This window comes from Lethenteron reissneri, chromosome 11 (genome assembly GCF_015708825.2).
Source record: "Lethenteron reissneri isolate LAM-NWPU_2019-01 chromosome 11, ASM1570882v1, whole genome shotgun sequence".
Taxonomy (NCBI): domain Eukaryota; kingdom Metazoa; phylum Chordata; class Hyperoartia; order Petromyzontiformes; family Petromyzontidae; genus Lethenteron; species Lethenteron reissneri.
In genome coordinates, this window is record NC_083789.1 from 6,833,682 (window position 1) to 6,849,686 (window position 16,005).

Below are 16,005 nucleotides of genomic sequence, written 5' to 3' on the forward strand. Positions count from 1 at the left end.
GTGACTTTACCGAAAGAACGAAAGAGTATGGATTCCTGCAGCCACGAAACTTCAAATAAATTTGTTTTGTCTCTGTGAGTGGTGCGCACCAACTGTGTCTGTGTGAGTGTGTCTGTCTGTCTGCGTGCGTGTATGTCTATGTGTGAGTGAGTGTCTGTCTACGTGCGTGTATGTCTATGTGTGAGTGAGTGTCTGTCTGCGTGCGTGTATGTCTATGTGTGAGTGTATGTCTATGTGAGTGTATGGCTATGTGTGACTGGGGTGTATGTCTGTGTGAGTGAGTGAGTGTATGTCTATGTGAGTGTCTGTGTGAGTGAGTGTCTGTGTGAGTGTCTGTGTGAGTGTCTGTGTGTGTGTCTGTGTGAGTGTCTGTGTGTGTGTCTGTGTGAGTGTCTGTGTGAGTGTCTGTGCGAGTGTATATCTATGTGAGTATGTCTGTGTGAGTACCTGTGTGAGTGTCTGTGTGAGTGTATGTCTATGTGAGTATGAGTGTCTGTGTGAGTGTCTGTGTGAGTGTCTGTGTGAGTGTCTGTGTGAGTGTCTGTGTGAGTGTCTGAGTGAGTGTCTGTGTGTGAGTGTATATCTATGTGAGTGTCTGTGTGAGTGTGAGAGTGTATGTGTCTGAGTGAGTGTCTGTGTGAGTGTTTATGTGAGTGTCTGTGTGAGTGTCGAGACACACACCCACGCCACTGCTCGAGCAGTGACGCATCCGTGACGAGCGCTTCCCGCTCGTGATGCTGCCTGCAGCTGGGTCAGTGACGCGCTACCACAGGGGTGATGGGGGGGCTATGGGAGAGGAAGATGATGATGGTGGTGGTGATGATGGTGGTGGTGGTGATGGTGGTGGTGATGGTGGTGGTGATGATGGTGGTGATGATGATGATGGTGGTGGTGGTGATGGTGGTGGTGATGATGGTGGTGGTGATGATGGTGGTGGTGATGATGGTGGTGGTGGTGATGGTGGTGGTGATGATGGTGGTGGTGATGGTGGTGGTGATGATGATGATGGTGGTGATGATGATGATGGTGGTGATGATGGTGGTGGTGATGATGGTGGTGGTGTTGATGGTGGAGGTGATGATGGTGGTGGTGGTGATGATGATGGTGGTGATGATGGTGGTGGTGTTGATGGTGGAGGTGATGATGGTGGTGGTGATGATGATGGTGGTGGTGATGATGTGGTGGTGATGATGGTGGTGGTGATGATGGTGGTGGTGATGATGATGGTGGTGGTGATGATGGTGGGTGATGATGATGGTGGTGGTGATGATGGTGGTGGTGATGATGATGATGATGGTGGTGGTGTTGATGGTGAGCGGTAAGCCTAAGGGGTTAGCACGCCGCGCTACGAACCCGGCGCCCGAGAACCTCGTCCTGGGTTTCCCCTAGGGTCGACTCGGCTCAAATGGTGCGGTGCGTAAAAACATCGTCACTGGGAGACAAGGCGGCCGGGCGTGGTGTTTGCCCCCCCTCCCTCGTGTGTGCCACAGTGCCGGCCTGCATATGTGCTACACGCTAGCAGCACTTGCCCCAACAGTCTGTTACAGCCTACACGGGGATCTTTGTCTTTGCTGCTGCTGGTGATGTTGGTGGTGACCTCCTGCCAGCGGGCTTTCGACACTTCACGTGGCCTCAAGGTGCAACTTGGCCTGGCACAAGCATCGTGGTGACGTCACCGCCACTTAGTGGCGAATGGCGGTTGTTGTTGTTGTTGTTGTTGTTTGTCTCTGGGGGGGGCGGTGCATGGGAGGAGCTGGGCGAGGGGGGAGGGGCGAGGTGGGAGGGAGGGGGGAGGGGCGAGGTGGGAGGGAGGGGGGAGGGGCGAGGTGGGAGGGAGGGGGGAGGAGCTGGGCGAGGTGGGAGGGGGGGAGGGAGGGAGGGGGGGAGGAGCTGGGCGAGGTGGGAGGGAGGGGGGAGGGGCGAGGAGGGAGGGGGGGGGAGCTGGGCGAGGGGGGAGGGAGGGGGACGCGTGCGTGTGCCGGGGGAGGGCAATGTCCCGAGACCACTCGGGGCCGGGCGTTCAACCGGGGAGGACGCACGTCACTGGCCACTCGGTCGCCCCGGGATTCCCCCCCACCATCATCATCACCACCACCACATCACCACCATCATCACCAACACCACATCACCACCAACACCACCACATCACCACCATCACCACCACATCACCAACACCACCACATCACCACCACCACCACATCACCACATCACCACCACACCACATCATCACCACCACCACATCACCACCACACCACCACCACATCACCACCACCACATCACCACCACCACCACACCACATCATCACCACACCACCACCACATCACCACCACCACCACACCACCACCACCACATCACCATCCCCGCCGGCTTGGCGTGAAGCTCGCCCGAGCTCCTTCAGCAGAAGCGACGACTCCGGCGCCAACGCGGCTGCCGCACAGACCTGCGAACAGGCAGGTAACCCGGGACTTTGATACACACACACACCACCATGAACACTCACACAGACACACACGTGTGTGTGAGAGTGTTCATGGTAGGACTCGGAGGTGCTTGGGGCTCATAGGAACCATAGGAACCTGGGACTCGGATGTGCTTGGGATTCATAGGTTTACTGGGACTCGGAGGTTGAGCGAGACTCATGGGTACATGGAACTCGTAGGTGCTTAAGACTCCTAGGGACCTGGGTCTCGTAGGTACTTAAGACTCATAGGTACTTCAGACTCTCGTAGACACTTGGGACTCATCGGTCCATGGAACTCGTAGGTACTTGAGACTTGTGGGTTACATGGTGCTCAAGTACTTGAGTCTCATAGGAACCTGGGTCTCGTAAGTGCTTGAGACTCATAGGGACCTGGGTCTCGTAGGTACTTGAGACTTGTGGGTTACACGGTGGTCAAGTACATGAGACTCATAGGAACCTGGGTCTCGTAGGTGCTTGAGACTCATAGGGATCTGGGTCTCGTAGGCGCTTGGGACTTGTGTAGGTGCTTGGGACTCATGGGTCCATGGAACTCAAGTACTTGAGACTCATAGGTACTTGTGGATTCACAGGTAATTGAGGATCAGATGTACTTTCGACTTAAACGTTCTTTAGAGCCTGGTACACTTGGAACCCACGGGTACCGAGTGCCTCGAAGAGAACTCAAATGTGCCAGCGACTCGATATACATCGTGATCATCGTGCTTGACGGGACCTGCGGTGCTCGAGACGACGAACGAGGCACTCGAGACTTTTGATTTAAAGCTTTCGTGACTGCAGGGATTCATATTCTTGGTTCATCCGGTAAAGTCACGTAGAAGGAAATAATAAAATAATATAAATATGAAACAATATTTTATATGTAATTTATATTTATTTTCTTATTTCCCTTCTACGTTACTTTACCAAAAGAACCAAGAATATAATCGAGACTTTTTTTGACCGCTTGCCAACTCAAAAGGGGGGAACTTTGGAAACTTTCCTGGCTGAATGAGTGGGTGACGATCTCCATGGAGAAGGGGGGGGGCGGTGGTGTTGGTGTTGAGGGGGGGGTACTACTCCATTGGGGGGCTGCCTAAGGAGGAGGAGGAGGGGGGGCTCCGAACAGGGGGGGGGGGGCGAGAGGCGCCGCCGATCAAGGGACTCGTTCGGACCCCACGGGGCTGGAGGTCAGTGGGGGGGGGGTGGGGGTCAAAGTTTCCAGGTATATTTATTGAATCCTAAAACCGGGCGCAACTCTTTATTTTATATTATTTGGATCTTTCGGTAAAGTCACGTAGATAGGTTCAAAGGAAATAAAATAATAATAATAAAAATTACCAAACAAATATGAATTCCAGCAGTCACGAAAGCTTTAAGTCAAGATTTAACTCCTTTGTTACCGCCCCCCCCATCTGAAAAGTTAGAAGGTTGTCGCCTGTGGGGAGGGGAGGTGTGCGAGAGTTCCACCACGGGCTTTTGTTTTGAAAAAACTCAATTGAGGCCACTGTCAAGGGGGAGGCGGGGGGGTCGTCAAATTCGCCACCGCCCGTGATTGATTGACAGGCCCTGTTGTTGTTGTTGTTGCTGCTGCTGTTGTTGTTGTTGCAAAGGGTACGTGTGCGTGTCACACGTGTCGTGTGTGCAGCAGCCCTTCCTTCAATCCACTGCCGGATGGGGACGGGGTTATCTCTTGCTTTGACCATACTTCACCGCGCCGGTCGCAATGCGCGAGGGTTATTTTGTTGAACGTGACCGGCGTGGTGAAGTATGGTGAAGTCAACCCTCGCGCCAATCGAGAGAAGGGTGTCTGGCTTGCTGTGCTGTGTGTGTGTTTATGCTGTTTCTATCCGTTTTACTGTGATACTATTTGTTTAATAGTTTGTGTATTGTTTTCTGTGTTGTTCGTTATTGCACGTTGTGTGTTGTGCTGTGTGTTTATGCTGTACACGTGTTGTGCCATTTGATGTGTGTGTGTTATGCTGTGCGTTGCAGTGCTGTTGTAGAGCATTCTCTTGTGTGCTGTGTGCTCGTACTGTGTTTGTTGTGTACGTGTGTTTGCTAAGGGCGTTATGTCTGTTTCATGCTTTGCCTGTATGCGTGTTGCTTGTGCACGTGTGGTGTAACTTGTGTTGTGTATGCTGTGTGAAGTGTGTGTGCGTTGTATGCTGTATGTTAGGGTACATGATGCAGTGTGTATAGTGTAGGTATGCGTATGTTATGCTGTGTTGTTATTTGTGTCATTCTGTGTTACGCTCGGTGTTTGATGTTGTGTTTATTGTCCATTGTTATGTTACTTGCGTTATGCCGTGCGTTAAGTCTATGGAATGCAATGTTTACATATGGGTCACTGTAAGTTCTTTACGGGGGCCTGTATATTGGCCTCTGTATGAGTCTCTTGTAAGTGTGTGGATCTGTTTGTCAGTGGGTGTCTTTGTGTGGATATATGTGCAAGTCTCCATAGATCTTCTAGTCTGGGTATCTGGGTCTTTCTCAGTATGTGGATTCTTATGTATATAAGGCTATGGTCAGTCTGTGGGTACTGTGAAAGTCTCTGGGCGAAAAATCTACAATTCTCATTGTAATGATATGGATTTGTTTTAAGTCTGGTTTAATATTTGGCTGTGACTATTTAAACCCACGTCTACCTTTAACAATATACATTCTGGGCTCAGTGGGTTAACTGACTGTAACTGAAGCTCATATCTCTGTCTGTCTGTCTGCACCATCTGTGTCTGTTACAACGGTGGATATTTGGCTTGACATTTGCTCGGTATTGCAGAGAGAAAACCCCGTTTTGAAAATAACAAGGAAGTTCACTGCAATTTCAGCTGTAAATCATTCATCCAGGAGGCGCTTGTGCTTGTAGATTAGCTTATTATAACCCAAGAACATTTGCGTCTTAAAAGTCTGCTGATGGGACTCATAATGTCAAAAAAAGTCCCGGTGTTTACTGCTTCAATCAAATGCTGCTGTGGAAATCTTTGGTTCAGAGGGCACGTAGGGTGATGGACTAAACAAACATTATTTCGATATTACTTTAAACCCAAGGAACCTATGTTTTATACTTTCTGGTGAGACATACCACGAAAAAAACCCTGCCCAGGTTTTGCCCGTATAAACACACACGTCCGCTGAAGCAAAACTATTTGTTTGGAAAGCTCGTAGGCTGATGGGGGACGTAAGTTGTATTTCCGTGGTTGCGGTGAAACAGCCACCAACCCGTGTGTGTGTGTGTGTTGGCATTCGTTGTTGTGCGGTTCGACAACGGACACAGGGTCCGAGTTCGACAATCGTTGCGGCGACGAGAGCTTTTCTTCGCGGACGTATCGGGAAAAGTGAAATCCCGCGGCCCAATTTCCCACGCGTGGTCAAAAAGGAATTTAAGGGGGTGTCCTGTGGCAGCCGGTAGCGGTGAGGTCACCCCGACCAGCTCTGCGGGGAGGGGGGGGGAGATCCCTGTGTGAAGGGGATCTCCCCTATACCGAGGGGAAAACTCGCATGGTGACTGCTGAGAGCACTGGGAAGTTTTTGGGCACTGACAGAGGAGGGGGAGTTGATGGTTACCTGCTGAGTGCCCCCCTCCCACCCTGATTTCAAGGTGCCGATTCGGGCATCAATTGTGTTTTTGTAGTGTCCTTTGTGGTGTTGTTAAGTGTGCGTTGCGTCTCCTCTGCGTTGCATCTCTGTGTTGTCGCCTCTGCGTTGCGTCTCATTTGTGTATTTTCATTCGCTCTGTCTCGTTTGTATCGTCTCATTGCTCTGTGCTCATCTATGCCATCTGGTTGTGTTTTGTTTTACCGCATTAGTCTGAGCGTGTGACAGCGTTATCATATCATTGGCAAACATCCCTTGGCATCGTTTTTACGCTTTCGATTTGTTACACTTTATCATCGGCGTGAGAGTTTTTTGTTTATGAATCGCAGCATTTGCACTGTTCTTAATCAACATCCTCCCCTTGACACGGTCGTCTTCTTGCGAGTGACTGCATGAATGGCAACCCACAATGCTACGTCCAGATTAGCTCGGCCAGAAAACGGCTTCGGCTGATGTGGGGGGGGGGGGGATTTACTTTCGTGCCTCCGTTGAATGGTTGGAAGTTTATGGAGGTTCGCTACCACCCTGCGGTCGGTGTTTCTGCAGTCGCACGCGCCGCTCTGTCTTTCGCCACGGAGGTGGCTACGCAACGTGGCCTGCAATGCAGCGCTGCGGAGTTAGTGAGGGTCGGTGGCTCGCACGATTCTTTGTGGAACTCCCTCCCCAGGTGGGTGTCGGGGACGTGCAATACCCTGGCTCGCCAGGAGACGGCGGCACAGTGTTGCCCTCTGGCACGCGTGGGTTTTGCGCGACCGCTCCAGTTTCCTCCAACATGTATAAACGCTCATGCATAGGCTAAAGACATCTTGATATATAGTGAGCCGCAGAGCTTTGGGGGGGATTTGGCACTGGTTCACCCGCCTCGCTGTGGCTCCTCCTCGCACCTGAGTCGTCCCTTCATGAGCGATTAAATACCGTTTGGCACGTTATTGTGATAAACTGTGACGTGGTGGCGAGACGCCTATCGCGACGTTGAATCTGACCCCGGCATCCCTCTGACCGCCTCTTCATCGCCTGTCCACCTGTCCCCGCCCCCGCTGCTTGTCACGCAGGCCATCGAGGCAAAGCTGCTGAGCCGCTTTGCCAAACGCAAGCGCGCCGGGGACTCCTGGACCCGCGACGATCGCGGCCCGGGCCCCGCGGCGATGACGACATCGGCAGCGGATGACGACGACGACAACGACGACAACGAGATGGAGAACACCGAGGCGATGGAGGAGGAGGAAGAGGAGTGGTGGACGGTGGGCGAGGACTGGGCCGAGCAAGAGAGCCCCCCCCCGAAGCGGTGTCGCTTTGGGGGCGGCAGCGGCAGTGGGGGGGACCGCCCCCCGGACTCGGAGCTGATGCAGGGCGCCCTGTGCCTGTCGATCGCCAAGATGAACGCGTACCGCGCCCACCGCGAGCCCTGCCTCCGGCGCTCGGTGCTCGTAGCCAACATGACGCACCGGCTGAAGAAGGACATGCGTGCCAAACGGCGGAGGCGCCGCTGTGCCGTGACGGCGCCGACGGCGACGACGACGCCGGCGCAGTTCCTCGACGCGAGAGTGACGACACCGCCGATCGACCTCGCGACCCGCGGGCCGCTCGTGCCCGACACTCCGTCGAGGGCTGCGCCTGCCGAGATTGATGCCGCGGCAGCCGTGCGGTCACCGGCGCCGTGGAGCGGTGGCGAAGAGTCGCGGCGCGGCGCGTCGGCGGCGGCGGCAGCTGCGTCCGCTGCAGCGCCAGCAGAAGCGGCGGCACCTTTCGCGTGGCCTACAGAAGAGCTCTTCTGGAAGCCAAGTTGCAGCTGGGACGAGGGCACGGAGCTGTCGACGGTGTCGCTGACAGATTCCCTGCTGCAGGCGGCCGGGCTCAGCGGCCCTGATCCCACGTACCTCGCCATGGACCTCTCGCACACGCTCGACGACATCTTTGCCGAGATCGACACGGCGCTCTACGACTTTGACCTCTTCTCTCCGGGAGTGCTCGCGAGCTGCGCCGCTGGCAGCACCGGCGATGGCGGCGCAGCGCCGGTCTTGGCGGGCGGTTACGGCGGCGGAGAAAGCGATGGAAGCGGAGACCCGTGGCTGCGGTGCTTCCCGGTGGCGTGTGGCAGCGAGGCGTCGGGGACGCCCGCATCACAGTGGAAAGCGGAGCTCTCCGATTTGGAACACATCATGGAGGTGCTCGTGGGGTCATGACACCAGGCACAGGAGTTGTGACCCCCAGGCCCAATAAGTTCCGTCTTATTTATTAAATATGGAAGGTGTACTTTTTGCAGAAGAGAAACCCGAACCATTGACGGAAAACGCAGACGTTTGTGTGCGCGCGCCTGAAATGCGTTTTTTTATTTTATTGTTTTGTTACCGTAAACGTCGTTATTTTAAACCTACAAAGGCAAACGTAGGTAGACACTTTTAAACGGTGGCGCGAGATGATGGAACCTCAAGCAACGGAACTGAAGCCTGACCCAACATGCAACAGCACAACTTACTCCATTGCCATGTGATGTCAACAATGAGTTTTAATACACAAACCCCAAACTTGACGACAAATGCACTCGGGGCCGGCTTGTCAAGGGTTTAGCCGACACGAGCCGGGCTGTTGGGCCGAAGTGTTGGCAGCATTGCTGTCTTGTAACCCCCTCTCGCTGAAAATATTCCCCGTTGCCGCGTGCGTCTGCAATGCACGCTAATTTCGACTGTCAAAGAAACGCCAGTCTCAACAGATTTTATTGTTTGCGTGCACGATACACGATGTTACCTTCAGGGAAAAGGTAGAGGAGTCGAGCGCGATAACAACGATGCGAAGAATATTACACTAAAATCTCGAATATTGAGTTGAATTGTAGCCCCCGAATTTTAAAGATTCTTTGCGGACCTGTGGGAGTGCGAATCGCTCCACGCCTTCTTGCGGACCTGCTTGTGGACCTGCTTGTGGGAGTGCGAATCGCTCCACGCCTAGGTCACACAGTTGGCAAGGGATTCATCTTTTGCTGAAATTTTTTTCTGGGGTCCTCCAGAGGACTAGATTAAACCAGCGGGGGTGGCACGTGGTTAGCAATAGTAGCCGTAGCCAGACGTGTGTCTGTAGGTATATATTCTGGGTGTGGTGTGCCAGGGTACCGAAATGTTTTCTGGGTCGCCAACCTGAACCCTGGTCACGCACGGACGTGCACACATGGTAACCCGTGTTCATCGTCCTTGCACGGGTTCGACAAATGAACTGCAAGGGGTGCCAATGCCACCCGACTGAAAGTTTCCTGGAACCGTTGCCCGTGTGCGTGTTCACGCCGGCTGAGTGGGTGGGGGGCGTACTTACCCCCCCCCCCCCGCCCGATGAAGAGTGACTTTAACAGCCGGAATGTTGATCAAAATATGTATTTATACCGGAGGAATCGGATGAGCGATAAGGCTCTTTTTTCACTGATGTCCAGTAGATTTGTATAGTCCTGACCAAGAATGTAGTCGTGGTTGTGGGTGGATCTGGAGCGCAAAGGGGAAGGGAAGTGGGGCGAGTAGTTTTTGTGGTTGGTGGTAAAAACATCAGCACGACAGCGATTAATTTAATTGTCTTGAATTGAAGCTTTCATGACTGCAGGAATCCATACTCTTTGGTTATTTCGGTAAAGTCACGTAGGTAGAAAAAATAATAGATCACGACGTTTCGATCGCAACGCAACCAATCGTCGTCAGGCGGAAGAAAGAGGAGGTAAGCTGCTGATGCAGGCTGCTTGTAAAGGTTAGAGATTTGCGTAGCCCCAGAGTCATAAACGAAGTGGGGGGGGGGGGGGGGGCTAGTGATGTTAAAATGAGACATTTGCATGTAAATGTACTGTGTAAATGTGATTGGCATGTCAATGTAAGCTCGCAGCGCGTCGTCTACCTACCTGATGTTTCATTAATTAAAACAAAAATTCCAAATTTAGAACCCAGTCATAACTCGGTTATTGGCAGCTGTTTAACTGCAGCTAAGAGATGTGGTTCCCTGTCGATGTGTAGGAGTTAATCTACAGGTCTCGCGGCAAAACAAGTGTTCCCGCCATGCGTGCTTTGCGTTTTGGTATAAAACTGAACTGAATTAAAATGGCGACCAAGCCACCACATTCCTCTGGCTGCTAATCCAATGCCGTGGTGAGAGCAGCTATGAGGTCATCTACCATTATAATGGTTTATCTAACAGGCCTTGGTGTGGCCAGGTTGCCATGGGCCATTCATGCAAAGAGTGAAATGTGGGGCCTCCTGCAATATCTCACCCTCACCCCCCACCTCCTGACTACGTAGGCCGGAGCTTGGTGCTTCTGGTCCAGTTACACCTTCTGCACACTCGAAAGCTGCACCTCTGGTTCCCAATAATGATAGTTTCACACGGGGCGGTTGGGAAGAGGACACAGCGAGGAGATCTTGGGTCAACGGGAGTCTGAAATTTCACTCCACTGTCGCCTCGAAGTAAATTTGGCATGGAACCCATCAATGGGAGCCAGGGCGAAGATAACTGGGGGTATGGACAGTTCTTTATGCAGCTCAATTTCCAATCTGTCCCATAGCCCCTTCTTGCGGCTCCTAAGTGGATTATTATTTTGTTGATGATTACTGTCAACCCAATGGTTTCACAGGTGTTAAGTAAAATGCCATCCATCACACATTTAGAAAAAGTGTATACCCTTTTCATGGGATCTGTTAGCCCACTACCTTTTACGTATTACATTCGAAGCTATGTTAAGATGTGTATTCTAAAAGCCAACAAAAATGCATTGTGTATGTCTGAACATAATTTAGTAGTGTGTATGCATGTAAAGGTTGATCCATTTATAGATATGGGGAGATTCCAGATAAAGCTAAATTTTATTTAAAAGCCTCTACTCGCGTCTCACCAGTTTCAACACACTTGATAAATTGTGTAACACCTCCACCCCCCCCCCCCTCTCTAAGATACCGAGCCATCACTTTCACATTGCCCCTTGAGAAGCAGGAAGTAAGTGATCATCGTAAATCAGTAAGGCGTCTTTATATTTGAAAATAAGCGGACAATGTCTCTTTCACAAACGTGTGCACAGAGCCTTCCGGGGGCGCATAATTTCGGCAGCATTGATACAAAAATAGGCAAACTCTGGGCCAGTTTTGATAAACAGTTGTCCCATCAGCAGCAGAGTCGGGCTTGCTTGTGGTGACGCTGGTGAGCCAGATCTTACAGGCAAGGGGCTCACTGTACGACGCAAAATTCTAAAGCAATCCATAACTTGAAATAATCTTGAGCTTCGCTGTGGAGAACAATCTTACTAAATGTTCTCCACAACGACGCTGTCATTTTGAGTTATTATCTATAAATGGATCACCCTGTGTCGTGTGGAATTGAGGACACATTTTAAAGACTTTTTTTAACAACAAAAACTGAATCGTCGTAATTAATCGGGGATAGTTTTTTATCGCGCGTTTAGTTGGAAATTAGTGATCGACCAGTTTTGAATGTTTCTATTTTTTTATAAAAATTACGTGATTTTGGTACTGTGGCCTGCAATATAGATGTTTGCGTGTGTCGCGGCCGTTTATTGGTTCGTGGCCAGCAATAGTTAATATCGTTCTTATTATCGCCGTTTAATTATTAGGAGGTACGGTGCATGCGTTGAGAGTATTTGACTCCTACGTGATAAGCCACTTCACTGAGCTATCATTTGTGGCCAGGTCGCTTCTGAAAAGAAATATTTATCTCAGTGGGCCTTACCTGGTAAAATAAAAAAAAATGGTTTAGTATGTGGCCCAGGACCAAAATTGCAACGGCGCCAAATGCCCTCGAAACATGTTACCCTCACAAAACACCCAATAACTGTCGTACCCAAACCTGGCAGTGGTGTCACCCTACGGAGTGATTGGGCCCCCCGTCATAGCATTATGGAATTTCCAGTGCTGTGCTCGGGATCGTTTTAATGGTTGAGACTCGTTGGGTCCGATTTGATATCTTGATGAGACCTGCTTGCTTATGGATCATGGAATTCAAGGATGTAACTTCTAACAAAAAAAACAGTGGCATAAACGTGCAGCCATTTTGTCAATCCACTGCTGGATGAGAAGCCTTCTGCCAACGTCGTGCGAGTCCCGGGGGCCAGTGTGGGTTAGTGAAGGTGGGGGAGATAGACGTTGGAGCAAAGTACAGTACAACACTATGAGACATCTCCTTTACCAGTGGCAAAATATAGTAATAGGTTTTTACCCTTTCAACTGGTACAAAAACTGACACCTTTGTACAAGGCATCATGTTTGCAATAACCACAACACAAGCAGTCAAAATGCAAACAAAAAGAAACAACTCTGATAATGATATGCACTGTCCTTGAAGTTGATTGGTCCACACCCGAGACAGCTTTTATTAGAGCCTAGTCTCCATTGGGGTTGGACTATTGGTGTTGGACCATATGACGCCTTTTGGCGTCCAACACCAATGGAGACGAGGCTCTAAGAAAAGCTATCTCGGGTGTGGAAAAATCAACTTCAAGGACAGTGCATATCATTATCAGAGTTTTTTCTTTTTGTTTGCATTTTGACTGCTTGTGTTGTGGTTATTGCAAACATGATGCCTTGTATAAAGGTGTCAGTTTTTGTACCAGTTGAAAGGGTAAAAACCTATTACTACAGTACAATAATCACGTGTTTTTTTAATGCACGGCTCTCTGCTGACAACGTAGCCCCACATGGATCTCTTGTTCGAAACAAATTTGTGAAGTTTAATTTTTTTCAGATGATTCCTGAAAACATGATCTGTTATGACACTTTACTCAGACAATAACCTTTTAATGACCTATTTGAACCTATTTAAAAAAGACACGTTCATAATTCATCACATGTTTACAGGCCAAGGCAGGCCTCGCATCCTTGCAAAGAGCAACCCTTGCCGACCTTAACACCTCCTGTGTCTGATAGTTGCAATGATCATACTCTCCGGATTACAGGAGGAACGGTATTATGTTTTAAATATTCCTGGGTTATAATTGTAAGTTATTGGGGGTGTATTTGCGTGCACACTACACGGGTTGGTTTCCTTAAAAATTTAAAGGTTTACAGGAGGGATCTGCAAAATTACAGTTGGTTCTCTCGGATTTTGCCCGGTGCGGGATTAACCGTGGCACGTTCTCCTTGCTGTTGTCTTCTGGCACGAGCGCGAGTTTTAATATCAGATCCTCCTCCTATCTCGTCAGAGACTGTGCCCACGTGACACACTGCGCGTCACATTCGATGTCTTCAACTGTGGAGGAATACGCTTTGCTTGACGCTTTTTATTTTATTTTACTTTTATTCGAGCCCTATACCCACCTCCCAATTACCCGATTCCCCCAATCGCCCAGGATAATTGGGAGAGTATACTTTTTTGATAAAGTTGGTTTAAAACTAATCTCAGAAACTGGCTTTAAAAAAGAATTATCCCGACCTGCTTTTTAAAAGAAGTTTTCTCTCGACAAAAAAATATGATGTTATTACGACTACTACTGCGTGTTACCGTATCCGTGTAATGTTTAAAGTTTAAAGCCATGAAGATTGTGAATGTAAAAATGACTCGAGATGAATGTTGGGCCGGCGAATTTTGATTGTTCATTTGCAATAGTACCCGGGTGTTTTTTTTATTTTATTAAAGCCGTGTTTGATTTTCTTTTTTACCACTGGTGCACAGTTGTACTTTTTATTTAATAAAAAAATTCGAAATATTTAAAGGCATACAAATGTGGTGTCCATTGTTGACTGTTTGGGTGCGATGTACAGTGTGTATGCACTATCACTAAGGTTGAGTGGACCTAGGGAAAGGACAGACCTCGACAAACGCACTTCTACAATACATGCCAGTCACGGTGACAGACACCAGGGCACGAACTCCCACCCGGCCAGGTACGCAGTCTCACTTGCTTAGCAGCTTCCGGCCTGATAATTGTTTTTTTACCCTTTAATCTGGCAACAAAACTGACACCTTTTTTACGAGGAGTCATGTTTGCATTGACCACAATACCTGCAGTCATAATGCAAAAAAAAACACAACTCTGATCATGTATGCACTGTCCTTTAAGTTGATTGGTCCACACCCGAGACAGCTTTCCTTAGAGCCTAGTCTCACATGGGTTGGACCAGATGACGCCAAAAGGCGCACAACTCTTTTGGCGTCATCTGGTCCAACCCATGCAATTCTCGGAACAGCGTTCGGGGACTGTTCCGGCTGAAATTAAGATGAAGAACTGGAAAGCCGGTTGTGTTTAGTTCGACATTAGCCATTGGACAGGATACAAAGAGCGACCGCACCCGTGAGTGTTAACATCTCGAATAAGCAGGTGAGGGCTCATTGAGACTACCCTTGTCCGTTTTCATTGGAGGACCCTGGAGTGTGTTGGTTGGCCAAATGTTCACTCCCCTCGCCAGGAGGGTGGAGTAGCGATCCCGACCTTGACGCCTGCTGCTGTATATTTGGAGTTTGCGTGTTCTGCCCGTGGTCGCGTGGCTCTTTCTCTGGGTCCTCCGGTTTTTCCCTCCACATTTAGAATCAACACGCATTTAGAATATTTAGCTGCTATACATTTCCACGTGATAAGCCACTTCGTTGAGGTATCATTTGTGGCCAGGTTGCTTCGGAAAAATAGCTGTATAGCTCAGTGGGCCTTACCTAATAAAAAAAAATAGTAACTTTTATGTATGCCTATTACGTGCTGACGACCTGAGTTTGATTCCCCAGGCCAAGGCGAACAACATCAGTGGGTGAGTGATCTCTCAACCGATCCCGGGCGCACACCTTCACCAAGCCGCGCTGACACCAGCGTAGCGGAGTTCAAACAACCCCAACCAGCCGTGTGGGTCTTCATCCAGCAGTAGATTTGCAAACGGCGAGGGGAGGGAGGGGGGCATTACGTGTGCAAGTACACCCAGACATACAAAGTATACAGCCGAATACACATTGTTGATTCGTGACAATGGATCAACTATTGGCATTCACCTGATTAAATAAGGATTGTCTCAGTAAATCACTCATTGACGAAGCAACTCAACAGTCACCTGTTCGAATCATCGAATCAACGGACTGACGTAAGTGATGGACGGTGTCTGGGCCCGCACAGACGGCGGCAGTAACGAGGACCCTGGTGACGAAAATCTTGGTGACGATGATCCTGGTGACGGTGATCCTGGTGACGGTGATCCTGGTAACAAAGATCCTGGTGACGAAGATCCTGGTGACGATCCTGGTCAGGATGATCCTGGTGACGATGACCCTGGTGACGATGATTCTGGTGATGATGACCCTGGTGACGATGATTCTGGTGATGATTCTGGTGATGATGACCCTGGTGACGATGATCCTGGTGACGATGACCCTGGGCACGAGGACATTGACGAGGGTCACAACAAGAGACAACGACGACGAAAGTAGCCGCCTCTCGCTCGAGAAAATTCGGAGACTGCAGCTAATCAGCCTGGAACTCCCAACCACCACCACCATCAACCACCACCATCAACCACCACCACTATCAACCACCACCACCATCATCCACCACCACCACCATCATCAACCACCATCAACCACCACCACCATCAACCACCACCACCATCAACCTCCCCCACCACCACCCACCACCACCATCAACCACCACCATCATCAACCACCACCACCACCATCAACCACCACCACCATCATCCACCACCACCATCAACCACCACCATCATCAACCACCACCACCACCACCATCAACCACCACCATCATCAACCACCACCATCAACCACCACCACCATCATCCACCACCACGACAACGAACTTCTGTCTGTTCTATGGCCTCATTAAGGTGGCATCGAGCAGTTGGGGGGGTGACTTGGTGGGGTGTTGAAGGGAAGCAGGATGGACAATCGTGCCTACAGCCCAATCCACAATCCACCACGTCCTCGTCACATTCTCTCCACCTGCGTACGGATTGACATTGTTGGTACAGTACTGTGCATCCATTGACCCG

The 16,005-nt window shown here is 50.2% G+C and overlaps 1 protein-coding gene across 2 annotated transcripts; it reads left to right on the top strand.

Moving 5' to 3' along the window:
- Window positions 1-2,021: 2,021 nt before the first annotated feature.
- LOC133341374 (SERTA domain-containing protein 2-like) lies at window positions 2,022-11,415 on the top strand. Of its 2 annotated transcripts, none has more exons than XM_061549927.1 (2): window positions 2,022-2,454; window positions 7,108-11,415. In XM_061549927.1, the coding sequence occupies exon 2, from the start codon at window positions 7,201-7,203 to the stop codon at window positions 8,236-8,238; it is 1,038 nt and encodes a 345-aa protein (XP_061405911.1). In that variant the 5' UTR covers window positions 2,022-2,454; window positions 7,108-7,200; the 3' UTR covers window positions 8,239-11,415. The 2 variants fall into 2 exon arrangements, with proteins under 2 accessions (XP_061405911.1, XP_061405912.1); XM_061549928.1 differs by having other exon boundaries at window positions 2,022-2,450.
- Window positions 11,416-16,005: the final 4,590 nt, after the last annotated feature.

Coding starts and splice junctions, on each gene's coding strand:
- LOC133341374 (XM_061549927.1), top strand. CDS start 7,201: ATGACGACATCGGCAGCGGATGACGACGACGACAACGACGACAACGAG.